Source organism: Coregonus lavaretus (assembly GCF_964263955.1).
Source record: "Coregonus lavaretus genome assembly, chromosome: 1".
Taxonomy (NCBI): Eukaryota; Metazoa; Chordata; class Actinopteri; order Salmoniformes; family Salmonidae; genus Coregonus; species Coregonus lavaretus.
The window spans coordinates 25,749,317-25,765,784 of record NC_139988.1 but is presented as its reverse complement, the minus strand read 5'-3'; the positions used below and the strand labels follow the sequence as shown (position 1 = coordinate 25,765,784).

Sequence of the window (16,468 nt, the reverse complement as noted above, 5' to 3'; positions counted from 1 at the left end):
TTCCTCCTCCACCAAACTTTACAGTTGGCACTATGCATTGGGGCAGGGAGCGTTCTCCTGGCATCCGCCAAACCCAGATTTGTCCATCGGACTGCCAGATGGTGAATCGTGATTCACCACTCCAGCCAACGCTTGGCATTGCGCATGGTGATCTTAGGCTTGTGTGCGGCTGCTCGGCCATGGAAACCCATTTCATGAAGCTCCCTGACGTTGCTTCCAGAGGCAGTTTGGAACTCGGTAGTGAGTGTTGCAACCGAGGACAGACGATTTTTACGCGCTTCGGCACTCGGCGGTCCCGTCCTGTGAGCTTGTGTCCCCTACCACTTCGCGGCTGAGCTGTTGTTGCTCCTAGGCCAGGGGTGTCAAACATACGGCCCGCGTGCCGGATCAGGCCTGCAAACGGGTTTAATCCGGCCCGCGAGATTATTTTGAAAAAAAAAAATATATATATATATTTATTTTTTTTGAAAAATGCGCTGCAATTTTTCAATAAAATAAACTGCTGTTCCAATTGCGTCCACTGGATGGCGCAATAGCAATTGTGTTAAGCAAGCAAACTGTTTATACCGGGGCAGAGCAAGTAGGTCACCCTGCCCACTACACCTTGGGCTGCTAAATTCCTTCAACACAGGTTAAAAAGCCTTTATCTCTATTTGATGTGAATGTGTTTGTACAAGCCCCACATTAGTGGTCTGCTTGCTAACTGCCCATGATGTCCTAAATCTGTGAAGCTGGCCTCCCTGCATGTGCCATTAAACCCCTACAACTCATCCAGAATGCCGCAGCCCGTCTGGTGTTCAACCTTCCCAAGTTCTCTCACGTCACCCCCCTCCTCCGCACACTCCACTGGCTTCCAGTTGAAGCTCGCATCCGTTACAAGACCATGGTGCTTGCCTTTGGAGCAGCGAGGGGAACGGCACCTCTGTACCTTCGGGCTCTGATCAGTCCCTACACCCAAACGAGGGCATTGCGTTCATCCACCTCTGGCCTGCTGGCTCCCCTTCCTCTGCGGAAGCATAGTTCCCGCTCAGCCCAGTCAAAACTGTTCGCTGCTCTGGCACCCCAATGGTGGAACAAGCTCCCTCACGACGCCAGGACAGCAGAGTCACTCACCACCTTCCGGAGACATTTGAAACCCCACCTCTTTAAGGAATACCTGGGATAGGATAAAGCAATCCTTCTACCCCCCCCCCCCACACACACAGCGGAGTCGCGCACCACCTTCCGGAGACATTTGAAACCCCACCTCTTTAAGGAATACCTGGGATAGGATAAAGTAATCCTTCTACCCCTTGTGCCCTTGAGCAAGGCACTTAACCCTAATTGCTCCTGTAAGTCGCTCTGGATAAGAGCGGCTGCTAAATGACTAAAATGTAAATGTAGGTCAAGCACGTGCAGCCAATGAGCTACTTTGTTTTGCCCGCGATATTTATTACGGCTTCTACTTTTAACATTATGTGCTTTGGCACCCTCATTGCCCCAATATGTCTCTGTCAAAAAAGAGAAAAGTGGACGCAGAGTGCAGAGTGTTCCAAGAAAAATTGTCATCCTATTTATGCTGAAAGAATATAACCTTCGTCGCCACTATGTGAGTCTTCATGCCGACAAATATGACAACTTTCAAGGACAGCGGAGATGAGAGAAGGTGAATGAACTGTTGGCGGGTCTGAAGAAACAGCAGTCTGTGTTTACTCACAGCCGAGACATCAGTGACGCTGCAGTGAAAGCTAGCTACCTCATTGCTAATGAAATCGCAGTGGCTTCAAAACCATTTAGTTAGGGTGAATTTGTAAAAACATGCATGATGAAGGCAGCGGAGATTGTGTGCCCTGAAAAGCGGCAGGCTTTTGCAAATATCAGTCTGACAAGAAACACAGTTGCAGACAGGATTTCCGATCTTTCAGTGGATTTGGACAGCCAGTTGAAGCAAAAAGTAAAGTCATTTATTGCGTTTTCGGTTGCAATTGATGAAAGCACGGACATTACAGATGCTGCACAACTGGCCATTTTTTCATCCGTGGAGTTGATGACACATTGACCATCACCGAGGAGTTCGTGGAGTTGGTGCCGATGACAGATACAACGACAGCAGCTGATATTTTTACCGCACTCGTCGGCGCGCTGGACAGGGTCGGAGTGGACTGGTCCCGCGCTGTCAGCCTGGCTACAGATGGTGCGCCCTCAATGATCGGGAAAAAAGCAGGCGTAGTGACAAAGTTCAGAGAGAAAGTGCAATCTGCAAATGGAGGACGTGATTTTTTGACTTTTCACTGTATTTTGCACCAGGAGGCTTTGTGTTGCAAGTCATTAAAGATGGATAACGTCATGAAGGTGGTCATCCAAACTGTTCATTTCATCCGATCCAGAAGCCTGAATCACCGTCAGTTTGACAGCCTTCTCAGAGAGAAAGACCACATCTATGGCCTGCCATACCACACTGAGGTAAGATGGTTAAGCCGAGGTGCTGTGCTGAGGCGTTTCTTTGATTTACGAGAAGAAATTGAACAGTTCATGGAAGAAAAGGGCAAACCAGTGTTAGAATTTCATTCCGCAGAATGGATGCCTGACCTTGCATTTATGGTGGATGTTACAGAGCACCTGAATAACTTGAACAAACAGCTGCAAGGGCGCAACAAAGTTGTCAAGCAGTATTATGACAGCATACGTTCTTTCAAGTTGAAGCTGTCATTGTGGGAGACGCAACTTGCCGGTGGTGATGCAGCTCACTTCCCCTGTCTGAAAAATGTGTGCGCGACCCAACATGTGGCAGACATGAAGCGGTTCAAAGATAAAATAACTGGACTGTTACGGGAGTTTGAGCAACGCTTTCAGATTTATGTTTATATGTTTTATGTTGATGTGCTATTGTTTTTCATTGATTTTATTTTATTTGTATATTTAACCTATTCTTGACTCTGTGGTTCTTGCACTTGTTTGGGGAACAGGATTTCATTATTTTTATCTACATTTCTGCTTGAGAAATGACACCCTGATATAGTTCTGTGATCTGTGAAACAGTTCTGTTAATCACTGAGGCATTGTGTGTTTGTGTGTTCTTTTTCTTTAGAATTTTCAAATAAACTTGACGTGTTTTATGATTAATAGTGATGTTGTGTTTGTACTATTTTGGACACACTGTCCTCAGGCTCCAGCTTTATGTTAATAATAATAATAATAATAATAATAATATGCCATTTAGCAGACGCTTTTATCCAAAGCGACTTAGTCATGCGTGCATACATTTTCTTTGTGTATGGGTGGTCCCGGGGATCGAACCCACTACCTTGGCGTTACAAGCGCCGTGCTCTACCAGCTGAGCTACAGAGGACCACAAGGACCATGTTGTATGTTGATCGTATTAAAACAAAGAAAACAATCTGAAGTTGTTGTTTTTAAGTTATATATACCATGATTTTTCCAGTCCGGCCCACTTGGGAATAGATTTTCCTCCATGTGGCCCCTGAGCTAAAATGAGTTTGACACCCCTGTCCTAGACGTTTCCACTTCACAATAACAGCATTTACAGTTGACCAGGGCAGAAATTTGACAAACTGACTTGTTGGAAAGGTGGCATCCTATGACGGTGCCACGATGAAATTCACTGAGCTCTTCAGTAAGGCCATTCTATTGCCAATGTTTGTCTATGGAGAGTGCATGGCTGTGTGCTCAATTTTATACACCTGTCAGCAATGGGTGTGGCTGAAATAGCCAAATCCATTAATTTGAAGGGGTGTCCCCATACTTTTGTGAATATATAGTGTATTTGCAGTATGTTGTCTTACTGCAATGAAATGCCAACTTTGAGCTCTTCATTTGCTTTCCCTTGAATAAAGTATGTTGTGAATGTTTTTTTCAGCACCCTGACCAGAAACATTCGTCACAGAAGAGGAGAGAAGGTAGTGATCAACGTACCCAGTAAGTGTAAATCAAAACAGGTCTCCACCATTTGAACTTAATAATTACACCACTCGGTCAAATACATTGTCATTTTTTATTTTCACTGGTCAAATTTAGGCTATGTTTGCCTAAATACAAATTATGAGTTGAAACGGCTTGCTTATCGGTATCTATTTTCCACTGTGCTTCTTTCTCCTTGTTAGTCTTTAAAGACAAGTGCACTCCATCTCCATTTGTTGAGAAGTTTCCAGAGGATGATGGGGAGGCCGCCAGGGCAGCTCTCCCTGATCACATCTACATGGATGCCATGGGCTTTGGAATGGGCAACTGCTGTCTTCAGGTATATGCAACACATTATACTAATATTAACATTGTATACTGTCGTTATTTGTTTGTCTTTGGATGTTCCTTTTTTGTCACACATCATAAATTACATGTTCATATACTAGACTAGAGAATATTTTTTAAAGGTTGTGGGCATGTTTATATAAACCTGTTGATTTAATCCTTAAATTAACTTGAACCTTTTTTATGTTTTTCCAGGTGACATTCCAAGCTTGCAGCATTGAAGAGGCGAGGTACCTTTATGACCAACTAGCAACATTCTGCCCCATAGTGGTAAGATATGCTTAGAAAATATACAAAAGAAATTGCATCAAGTAGTAATTTTTTTAATCAAAGGTGTCGTAAACAGCTTTGTCTAAGCACATCTTTGAATCATTACAGTATTCAATAACGCTTTTTGTGTGGTGGAAACTGGAAAGCTAACTGTTGATCTGTTTACAGATGGCCCTCAGTGCTGCTTCGCCGTTCTACAGAGGCTATGTGTCAGACATTGATTGTCGCTGGGGAGTTATTTCTGCCTCGGTGGATGACAGGACCAGGGAAGAGAGGGGGCTGGAGGTGAGCAGATGAATCAGGAAAAACTGGCCCCTAATTAAAGAAACATGACCCAGCCAAATAAGGCCCACTCGCTTGTCGCTAGTTGCTTCAGGGGGTTCTGTCCGGCTCAGACCGTGTCAGGCTCAGACAGGCATTATGAGTTTCTCTGTTGATTTCCTGGTGTTCAATTGTAATGTTAGTCAGAGCAGGTTTTCAGTTATTTGTCTTCTTTGTTTCTTGAATTGTCAAAGATAAGAGGATTTTCATACTTTTCATATATTCATGGCCTTCTAATGTGCATGAAAATGTGTTTTCTTTGCAGCCTTTGAAAAGCAACAAATTTCGAATCTTGAAATCAAGATATGATTCAATCGACAGCTACCTCTCCAGTTGTGGCGATAAGTACAATGACATAGATCTGACAATTGACGAGGATATAAACCAACAGTTGCTGGATGCAGGTAAACACTGTAACAAATACATTAGTAATAGAACATGGTGAAGGATAAGTGAATGGGGAAAAATATCATTTTCAAATGAATAGTAAAATAATCGTACAAAAAAAAGTTTGTATTTAAGCAATGAAGCTGGCTGTACAACCGTGTTAAAAATATATATATATATATATATATTAGATTTGTATTAATGTTTCAATCATAAAATCTTCTATAGAGAAGTGATCAGAATCTGTGTTTGTAGGGATCGACAAACTGCTGGCCCAACACATAGCCCATCTCTTCATCCGGGATCCACTGTCACTCTTTGAGGAGAAAATTCACCTGGATGATGAAAAGGAGTCTGATCACTTTGAGGTTAAAATTATACTATACTATACTGACTTATGGGTGGCTACATTACGGCTTGAAAACCAGACCAATGCTTGTGACAGATTTTAAAAGGAGGAATTTTAGTTTATATAATCAAAATATTTTCTATGTCACATCTCTCTTGTAGAATCTGCAGTCAACCAACTGGCAGACAATGAGGTTCAAACCTCCTCCTCCAAACTCGGACATCGGATGGCGAGTTGAGTTCCGCCCCATGGAGGTAGCAGAAGCCTTACAACTCTATTGACACAAGATTGAATTTAATTTGGATATTTACCTGAAACACACTCAGTGGCAATATATGTATGTCTGCTAAATAGTGTTACATGAACTAAAGATTGTTTAAGTCACAATACTTGAAAAGGATTTACATGTACTGTGTCTTAACCTATTTTTTTACAATGTTAGTAGTGTAGAAATATTCAGTGCATGTTTTCTTTTGTTCAAGGTGCAACTTACCGATTTTGAAAACTCTGCTTACGTTGTTTTCATCGTCCTGCTCACCAGGGTTATACTGTCCTATAAACTGGACTTTCTCATCCCTTTGTCAAAGGTGAAAATGTTGTTGTTCTTCTGATACACTTTTCATTTGCTGAATTTTATGAAATTCAATTAAGTTAGACTGGTTGTTTTTGTGGAGATCCCAGTACACTCAATTTCGAGTCTCATAACAAAGGGTCTGAAAAACGTATGTAAATAAGGTATTTCTGTTTTCTAAAAATCTGTTTTCGCTTTGTCATTATGGGGTATTGTGTGTAGATTGATGAGGAAAAACATTTATTTAATCAATTTTAGAATAAGGCTGTAACGTAACAAAATGTGGAAAAATGGAAGGGGTCTGAATACTTTCCGAATGCCCTGTATAGGGCCATGATATTACACCATTTGTTTTGTGTGTTTTGTCTTGTCTTTCAACAGGTTGACGAAAACATGAAAGTGGCCCAGGAAAGAAATGCAGTCCAAGAGGGCATGTTTTACTTCCGAAAGGACATCTATAAAGGTGAGATGATAGAAGTCCAGTGTTTTGAAACCTGGTTGGGGCGCGTTTTGTCAAAATGCCTGAACAGTTTAATGCTTCCTCTTCTCTTGTGTCATAGGCTGCAACCCTGTCCTCGATAGCTCCTCAACGGCCCAGAACGGCTTGGAAAGTGAGGGTGACAATGAGTACATACTGATGAGCATTGACACAATCATCAATGGAAAGGTGCTTATTAATAATAGTTCTAATTTAATATAGCCCTTTACTGCGAATCAGGTTTGAGGAGTTGGTGAGGTAACTTTGGTCAACTCTTGAGTTCAAATTTGGATAACCGGTACCACGAAAGTGGCTTACCTTTTAGCGAGGTACATTTCTATGGCAATGAATCCTTCAGAACTAAACTGCTCCGACCAGGCTAACTCAGGGATAACTCAATTCATCCTGAATGAAGTGTCTGAGCCACGAGTTGAAGACGAATGAAATCAGATACAATCTTTGCGAGAGGGAGGGTATCATCCCCTTCATTTGAGGAAAACAACAGATTAAATATTTTATTAATTAAATGTATTTTTGTGAAAAATAATAATAAAGTAATGTTAAAATACCTATCATATTACACATTTAGTAATGATAGCATTTGGTTACCAAACTGTACATTTTTCACGCAATTGTATTTTGAAATTCGCTAAAGGTAAACTGACAGCCCAACCAACCATACATAAGACATACACTATATATACAAAAGTATGGGGACACCCCTTCAAATGAATGGATTTGGCTAGTTCAGCCTCACCCGTTGCTGACAGGTGGATAAAATCGAGCACACAGCCATGCAATCTCCATAGACAAACATTGGCAGTAGAATGGCCTTACTGAAGAACTCTGTGACTTTCAACGTGGCACCGTCATAGGATGCCACCTTCCAACAAGTCAGTTCGTCAAATTTCTGCCTTGCTAGAGCTGCCCCGGTCAACTGTAAGTGCTGTTATTGTGCAGTGGAAACATCTAGGAGCAACAACAGCTCAGCCGCCAAGTGGTAGGCCACACAAGCTCAAAGAACGGGACCGCCGAGTGCTTAAGCGCGTATCGTGTTAAAATCGTCTGTCCTCGGTCGCAACACTCACTACCGATTTCCAAACTGCCTCTGGAAGCAACGTCAGCACAATAACTGTTTGTTGGGAGCTTCATGAAATGGGTTTCCATCGCCAAGCAGCGGCACACAAGCCTAAGATCACCATGCGCAATGCCAAGCGTTGGCTGGAGTGGTGTAAAGCTTGCCGCCATTGGACTCTGGAGCAGTGGAAACGCGTTCTCTGGAGTGATGAGTCACGCTTCACCATCTGGCATTCCGACGGACAAATCTGGGTTTGGTGGATGCCAGGAGAACGCTACCTGTCCAAATGCATGGTGCCAACTGTAAAGTTTGGTGGAGAAGGAATAATAGTTTGGGGCTGTTAATTCATGGTTCGGGCTGGGCCCCTTAGTTCCAGTGAAGGGAAATCTTAATGCTACAGCATACAATTACATTCTAGACGATTCTGTGCTTCCAACTTTGTGGCAATAGTTTGGGGAAGGCCCTTTCCTGTTTCAGCATGACAATGCCCCCATGCACAAAGCGAGGTCCATACAGAAATGGTTTGTCGAGATCGGTGTGGAAGAACTTGACTGGCCTGCACAGAGCCCTGACCTCAACCCCATCGAACACCTTTGGGATGAATTGGAACGCCGACTGCGAGCCAGGCCTAATCGCCCAACATCAGTGCAGACCTCACTAATGCTCTTGTGGCTGAATGGAAGCAAGTCCCAGCATGAATGTTCCGACATCTAGTAGAAAGCCTTCCCAGAAGAGTGGAGGCTGTTATAGCAGCAAAGGGGGGACCAACTCAATATTAATGCCCATGATTTTGGAATTAGATGTTCGAGCAGGTGTCCACATATACATTTGGTCATGTAGTGTATAATCCATAATGGCCGTTCCTGTTCAATTCAAGACTGGCAGCCATTGCTAGTGTACCCATGAGTTTAACAGTCAAATTGCCAGGGTGGTTAGAGGTTCCAAACCTTCTATGGATTATATGTCTATGACATCAATGCAACAAGCTGTTCCACAGATAGGAGTGATATTAATTGGAAAAAGGTGATCATGCATTGATAAGCACACCAAAGATGACAATAACGATAAGTAATAAAATAAAGACTGCACTTCTAAAAGCCTATTTCACACCATAGCCTGCTGAATTTGCAAGATAACTGTTCTTTCATTTTGATTTCGGCACAAATGAAAATGGCACCAACTCGCCCATGTTTCAGTAATGTCTCAATGAAGAGGTCTGCGTTCGCCTACCATGTGCGACATACATGCGCAGTTACAAGCCTGCTAGAGTTAGCTGCAGGCGGATGCAGGGTTGCCAGGTCTAGCTAAAATTTCTAGCCAAATGACCACTCAAAACCCGCCCACGCCTGAAAACTTCCCAATTGTTTATATCTCGCAGCAACAGAGTTGCCACATTTATCCAATAGGTGTCTCCATAATGACAGTCAAAATACACTGGTCAAATTGTTTTACCTTGTTTTCTGCATTTCTCCCTTTTTGTTATTCGTTCATCACACAAAATGATTTATTCTGAACCAGAAGTGATAGTGAATGTGAATGGTTAAGATGTGTGAAATGGTGTTAATACAAGTCACATTGCTCTAAAACAATAGTGTTTTCAACTGGAGTATAAAAATCAAAAGCCCCAACCATTTCCTTTTTGGCTTCTATTTAATAAAGAAAAAGTCAATTCATGTGTGGTTGCAGCCTGATGTCCCAGTCATCCATCCCTCTGGAGCAAGATGGATATGAAAAAGAGAGAGGAGATCCATCATGAGTCTAGTACATTGAGTTTTATTCTACAATCAATCAATCACTGCTATTATAATTTTATAGTGCGTAATGGAGTTAATCAGTTCCCCTCTGTCCTCACCTCTGCGCTGCTGTGCAACACTTTCTCTCCTCTGACTTCAACTTTCTGGCCAATGTTAGCTAGCTAGCTTGCTACTACATACAGGACTCCAGACTAACTTTTTCTTTACCATCCCAGAATCTTCCCGAGGTGCAATTTAAACCATCCCAAAAATGTAAATATATTGTATATTTTATTTGTTTTGATATGCCAACATGGCTATAGTCATAGGACCTAGGTCATTCACAGTGAAAAGCTAATAAGAGTAGCCTATTACTGATAGATAAATGCGTCTGTCAAGTGAGCCAGAAAAAAATAGAATCTAAAAAGGCCAACATTTGGAATAATTAGCCTACATGTAAAAGTGTAGCCTAGGTTATATGCATATTGGCTACAGCCTCATGTCCACACCGATCCTGATATCGAGGTGCCAGAAAATGTAGCTAAACTTTAGTGAGACTTTGAATTACATAAATAAAGGTTAAACGCCAGTCATGTTTGACTGGATCATTAACATCTAAAGGCTTGATTCTGTTGACATACTCTAGGCACGATTCGTAAGATCAAATGGGCACGAGCGGAGAGAAAGGCCAGTGCCTGTTGCGCAACGCACACATTACCCACCTTGCAATCTGAGCGGAGGCAATCAGCATTTTGAAACTATTTAACCATAAACTTTATTTAAAACCTGGAGGTTATATATTATTTTATAAGGCTAAAATCAGACCATATGTTGAGGGAATTATTTTATAAACACTTTAAAAAATATGCCATTGAAACAAGTATTTTCTATTGTTCTAATGGTTTTTCTTTCCTTGTCCACCAGGCAAAAGCACAATCCTACTCATATTAGAAACCCATGCTAGTTGTTGCATCTTTAGATCTCCCCTCTTTCTAAATTTATAACATATTTTCATCTCTGTCACATGAAAACGCTTGCATTGTGCCATGTGCTTTTTAGAACAGTGTGTTCCCGCTAATTGCATTTTGGAACATTCTCCCGTAGCCCACTGCTGTGTGTGCATTGCTGCACTTATAATGTGAAGAAATAATATTTTATCAACATTTTAGGATAAACGTTGTGATCTGTTGCATTAGCATCATTGCTTTTAAATATTTTTTGATGTACAGTATTGTATGAATTTTGGATCTATCATCCCAGAACTGTCCCAGAATCTGTTTAAACAGTCCCAGACATATTTTTTTTGCGTCCCCGGGATGACGGGACAACCTTAATTTAAAGCCCCAGCTACATACCCAGCGAAAAAGCACATTCTTCGATCCCCTCTCCCTCTCTCTGAAACTGTTGGATGATTATTTCTCGGTTTCTCTCCCTTGCTGTGTTGGCTCTAGTAGGCTAATGATTGGTAGGACTGGGGGCGGTCAGGATACAACGAACGAGGCAAACAAGAATTATAGGGGGAGTAGTATCTAGCTAGCTAGTGGTAATTAATGGGTTAGTAGTTTTCACGTCACTTGTCATGACTGCCTACCTCCCCACCACTCACTGCCTGATAGTCAGCAGTAGCAGGTCACAGTGAAATAAAAATAATAATAATTAAAGAAAAATGCCATGGCAGATGCGGTGCAATTTAGAAGTAGGCCAAAAACCAGCAACCTCCGACCAATACATTTTCAACCGCGACATCGTTTTCAAAGTAGCCCAATTTTGCGGGAAAACCGCAGACATGGCGACCCTGGGTGGACAACAATATCCACCTTCGTAGTACGGATGAAGCCTGACCTGGAATGTGAAGCTGGCTAACTTTCTAAAAGCCTGAGTAGATCTAGCTTGCTTCATAGTATAACACTCTGCACTCTTGAGTTTCAACTATAACAGTTGTTGTTTCTTATAATTTAGGAAGGAGTTTTTCAAGGGCTGATACCAATCCTCAACTGCTACCTGGAAAACATGGAGGTGGACGTCGATACAAGATGCACCATCCTGAACTACCTGAAGCTCATCAAGAGACGCGCCTCAGGTACAGTATATTTAGCAAATAGACAATGACAATTTGACACTGGGTTGGGTAACATGTTTTTGTGGGGTATTGTTGTGGCACATGGGATTTCCACATCATTGGTGGAGCTTAGTAAAAGCATGCAGCATTCCAATAGTGGAAGGCACATTTTGCTCCCTGACACTGTCGACAAGGTTTGGTAGCTCTTAGTTTTTTACAGTGTTGAATCTGAACTGAAGCCACATGAAAATGTATAGGATTATAAATGCCAAACATTAACTTGTTTATTTTTGGTGTATATGTTAGTAGTGTAACATCTTAATTATCAAAACCCCAAAAGGGCATGATTTTGCTAACTTTATCCTTGTTGCTGATGTAGGTGAACTGATGACCATGGCAAAGTGGATGAGGGAGTTTGTCGACAAGCACACCCAATACAAGCAAGACAGCGTCATAACTGACAAAATCAACTACGACCTACTCCGCAAGTGTGACAGCATCGCAAAAGGAGAGGAGCGATGCCCAGAACTCATTGGAGACCCAGTCAATCGGGCCAAATAAACCCATTGTTAAAGCTTTAATCAATGAATGAATGTGTTGTCCATCATCAATGATACACATAAGCGTAAAAAGAAAGGCCAAATATCTGACTGAACAAAGAAGTACTACACTAAACAAAAATATAAACGCAGCATGTAAAGTGTTGGTCCCATGTTTCATGAGCTGAAATAAAAGATCCCAAAACATTTCTGTACGCACAAAAAATGTATTTCTCTCAACTTTTGTGCACAAATTTGTTTACATCCCAGTTGGTGGGCATTTCTCCTTTGCCAAGATTATCCATCCTCCTGACAGGTGTGGCATATCAAGAAGCTGATTAAACAGCATGATCATTACACAGGTGCACCTTGTGCTGTGGACAATAAGAGACCACTCTAAAATGTGCAGTTTTGTCACACAACACTGCTACAGATGTCTCAGGTTTTGAGGGAGTGTCCACCAGAGCTGTGCCAGAGAATGTAATGTTCATTTCTCTACCATAAGCCGCCTCAATGTCGTTTTAGAGAATTTGGCAGTACATCCAACCTGCCTTACAACCGCAGACCACTTGTAACCACGCCAGCCCAGGACCTCCGCATCCAGCTTCTTCATTGTCAAAGACCAGCCACCCGGACAGCTGATGAAACTGTGGGTTTGCACAACTGATGAATTTCTGCAAAAACTGTCAGAAAACGTCTCAGCGAAGCTTATCTGTGTGCTCGTCATCCTCACCAGGGTCTTGAACTGACTGCAGTTTGGCGTCGTAACCAATTTCAGTTGGTAAATGCTCACCTTCAATAGCAACTGGCACGCTGGAGAAGTGTGCTCTTCATGGATGAATCCCATTTTCAACTGTACCGGGCAGACTGCGTGTATGGCATCATGTGGGCGAGCGGTTTGCTGATGTCAACGTTGTGAACAGAGTGCCCCATGGTGGTGGTGGGGTTATGGTATGGGCAGGCATAAGCTACAGACAACGAACACAATTGCATTTTATCGTTGGCAATTTGAATGCACAGAGATACCGTGACGAGATCCTGAGGCCCATTGTCGTGCCATTCATCCGCCGCCATCACCTCATGTTTCAGCATGATAATGCACAGCCTCATGTCACAAGGATCTGTACGCAATTCCTGGAAGCTGAAAATGGCCCAGTTATTCTATGGTCTGCATACTCACCAGACATGTCACACATTGAACATGTTTGGGATGCTCTGAATTGACGTGTACAATAGCTTGTTCCAGTTCCCGCCAATATCCAGCAACTTCGCACAGCCATTGAAGAGGAGTGGGACAACATTCCACAGGCCACAATCAAAAGCCTGATCAACTCTATGCGAAGGAGCTGTGTCGCGCTGCATGATGTAAATGGTGGTCACACCAGATACTGACTGGTTTTCTGATCCATGCCCCTACTTTTTTTTTTAAGGCATCTGTGACCAACAGATACATATCTATATTCCCAGGCATGTGAAATCCATAGATTAGGGCCTAATGAATTTATTTAAATTGACTGATTTCCTTATGAACTGTAACTCAGTAACATTTCTGAAATTGTTGCATGTTGCATTTTATATTTTTGTTCAGTGTAATTGAGTTTTAATGGAGAACAGTATTGCATGTGTGCATTGCAAAGGTGAAGCCGGTGTATTGAAGTTGTGTATATACTGTTACAGATTGACTATTCCAAAATGCATTAAAAAAACTCAATCGGATCTGTAATTGGATATGTAAATATTTTTCTTCTGTTCATTGTAACTCTGTGAAATTATGTAAATGTAGTGAACACAAGTGAATATTAATCTTTAAGTGTAAATACTGTACTTCCATCTGCTCTACAAACATTAACAAAGGTTCTTTCATTTCCAAATGTGGTATATCTGCATTTGTCAGAAATTATTTTGCTTTTGTGAGAAATGTAAAACGAAAGAAGTGTGATTTGCTGTGCTGACATTATAGTAGAACATTTTAAGAAAGTACTATTGCATTGAAGTGCAAGTGAATGTGAGCATTTGGTTGGAATGTCTCATTGAATAAATCTGTGTACAGCACTAAGTGCAGTATTTATCTTGGTTACATGGTTCTGTTTCCTCGATAATATGCTCAGTGTGGAGTGAGACCTTTAATCCACTAGAGGGTGCCAGTGGCATATACCAATTGTACATTACTGTTGACAGGTTCCTTTGAAGCATTATGCCAATATTATCAATGTAAACATCTTTGATACATTACATATTAAGGATAGATCAAATATGCCATTTACATAATACCTTCAAGGGGACCACACAAATAAAAAAAATAATGCAGATGTAAAGAATTGATGGTGTTCCATGCCCTAATAATATAAGCCTACACTTGAATAGTGTATAAGTGCCAACCTATTATCAGATCAGTCTAGTTAAGCAAGTCCCCCTCATCCTATCACACGAGCGGATTGGCCATCTGGCAATTTTGGAAAATGCCAGCTGGGCTGGACAATTTTTCTGTGTTGGGTGGGCTGGTCGAAATTAACAAATTTTTTATATATACCTTTTTTTAATAAAAAGGTTACATGGCCAGCGCCCATGAGCCTGGGATTTGTGTGCAACTTCTCTGTTATACTAATCTAGACTGAGCCTTTGGCTAGTCAAGGGACATTAAAAGTCAAACGCGGCATCAGCAAAGAGACCTGCTCCCACTCATCAGTTAGACAGCCAAGATCATGGAATCATAAAAAACTGAAACGGTGCCTATAAATGCCACTCTCCTCTACCCCCATGCGCTCGAGAGAAACATTTGTTCTGATCGTATAACGTTTCAAGATGCAATTGCGGAAAAAAAACACAGCTTTGGAAGCTTCGTCCCCTTGTCCCTGTCGAAGAGAGGAGGGTCTCAGCTTTCTGTAGATATAATCTTTATTTCTCAACTCTAAATATTCAGCTCAATAGCAACTATTTTACAACCAATATATTTTATATGGCTTTGAGACATGGAGCAGCAAAATGCAAAATGCATAAGTATTTAGAGTTAGCGATCTAGTTAATGTGTATTGAGTTTCCAATTCCTCAGGTGTTGAACCCCAAATTAATTAGCCTATGATATTAGTGCACATAAAGATATACAGTGGGGGAAAAAAGTATTTAGTCAGCCACCAATTGTGCAAGTTCTCCCACTTAAAAAGATGAGAGGCCTGTAATTTTCATCATAGGTACACGTCAACTATGACAGACAAATTGAGATTTTTTGTTCCAGAAAATCACATTGTAGTATTTTTAATGAATTTATTTGCAAATTATGGTGTAAAATAAGTATTTAGTCACTTACAAACAAGCAAGAATTCTGGCTCTCACAGACCTGTAACTTCTTCTTTAAGAGGCTCCTCTGTCCTCCACTCGTTACCTGTATTAATGGCACCTGTTTGAACTTGTTATCAGTATAAAAGACACCTGTCCACAACCTCAAACAGTCACACTCCAAACTCCACTATGGCCAAGACCAAAGAGCTGTCAAAGGACACCAGAAACAAAATTGTAGACCAGCACCAGGCTGGGAAGACTGAATCTGCAATAGGTAAGCAGCTTGGTTTGAAGAAATCAACTGTGGGAGCAATTATTAGGAAATGGAAGACATACAAGACCACTGATAATCTCCCTCGATCTGGGGCTCCACGCAAGATCTCACCCCGTGGGGTCAAAATGATCACAAGAACGGTGAGCAAAAATCCCAGAACCACACGGGGGGACCTAGTGAATGACCTGCAGAGAGCTGGGACCAAAGTAACAAAGCCTACCATCAGTAACACACTACGCCGCCAGGGACTCAAATCCTGCAGTGCCAGACGTGTCCCCCTGCTTAAGCCAGTACATGTCCAGGCCCGTCTGAAGTTTGCTAGAGTGCATTTGGATGATCCAGAAGGGAATTGGGAGAATGTCATATGGTCAGATGAAACCAAAACATAACTTTTTGGTAAAAACTCAACTCGTCGTGTTTGGAGGACAAAGAATGCTGAGTTGCATCCAAAGAACACCATACCTACTGTGAAGCATGGGGGTGGAAACATCATGCTTTGGGGCTGTTTTTCTGCAAAGGGACCAGGACGACTGATCCGTGTAAAGGAAAGAATGAATGGGGCCATGTATCGTGAGATTTTGAGTGAAAACCTCCTTCCATTAGCAAGGGCATTGAAGATGAAACGTGGCTGGGTCTTTCAGCATGACAATGATCCCAAACACACCGCCCGGGCAACGAAGGAGTGGCTTCGTAAGAAGCATTTCAAGGTCCTGCAGTGGCCTAGCCAGTCTCCAGATCTCAACCCCATAGAAAATCTTTGGAGGGAGTTGAAAGTCCGTGTTGCCCAGCGACAGCCCCAAAACATCACTGCATGGAGGAATGGGCCAAAATACCAGCAACAGTGTGTGAAAACCCTGTGAAGACCTGTGTCATTGCCAACAAAGGGTA

The 16,468-nt window shown here is 42.0% G+C and overlaps 1 protein-coding gene across 2 annotated transcripts in view; it reads left to right on the top strand.

Moving 5' to 3' along the window:
- The window catches only part of LOC311129703 (glutamate--cysteine ligase catalytic subunit-like), a 36,741-nt gene extending 22,645 nt beyond the window's left edge, over positions 1-14,096 (top strand). For both annotated transcript variants that reach the window (XM_084162110.1, XM_084162111.1), the window contains 12 exons: positions 3,857-3,915; positions 4,101-4,237; positions 4,441-4,515; positions 4,684-4,800; positions 5,102-5,240; positions 5,479-5,591; positions 5,734-5,826; positions 6,055-6,159; positions 6,525-6,606; positions 6,704-6,810; positions 11,392-11,512; positions 11,871-14,096. In XM_084162110.1, the coding sequence (XP_084018236.1) occupies positions 3,857-3,915; positions 4,101-4,237; positions 4,441-4,515; positions 4,684-4,800; positions 5,102-5,240; positions 5,479-5,591; positions 5,734-5,826; positions 6,055-6,159; positions 6,525-6,606; positions 6,704-6,810; positions 11,392-11,512; positions 11,871-12,052 (1,330 nt within the window). In that variant the 3' untranslated portion in view covers positions 12,053-14,096. The remainder of the gene's footprint in view (positions 1-3,856; positions 3,916-4,100; positions 4,238-4,440; positions 4,516-4,683; positions 4,801-5,101; positions 5,241-5,478; positions 5,592-5,733; positions 5,827-6,054; positions 6,160-6,524; positions 6,607-6,703; positions 6,811-11,391; positions 11,513-11,870) is intronic.
- The last annotated feature ends 2,372 nt before the right edge of the window (positions 14,097-16,468 follow it).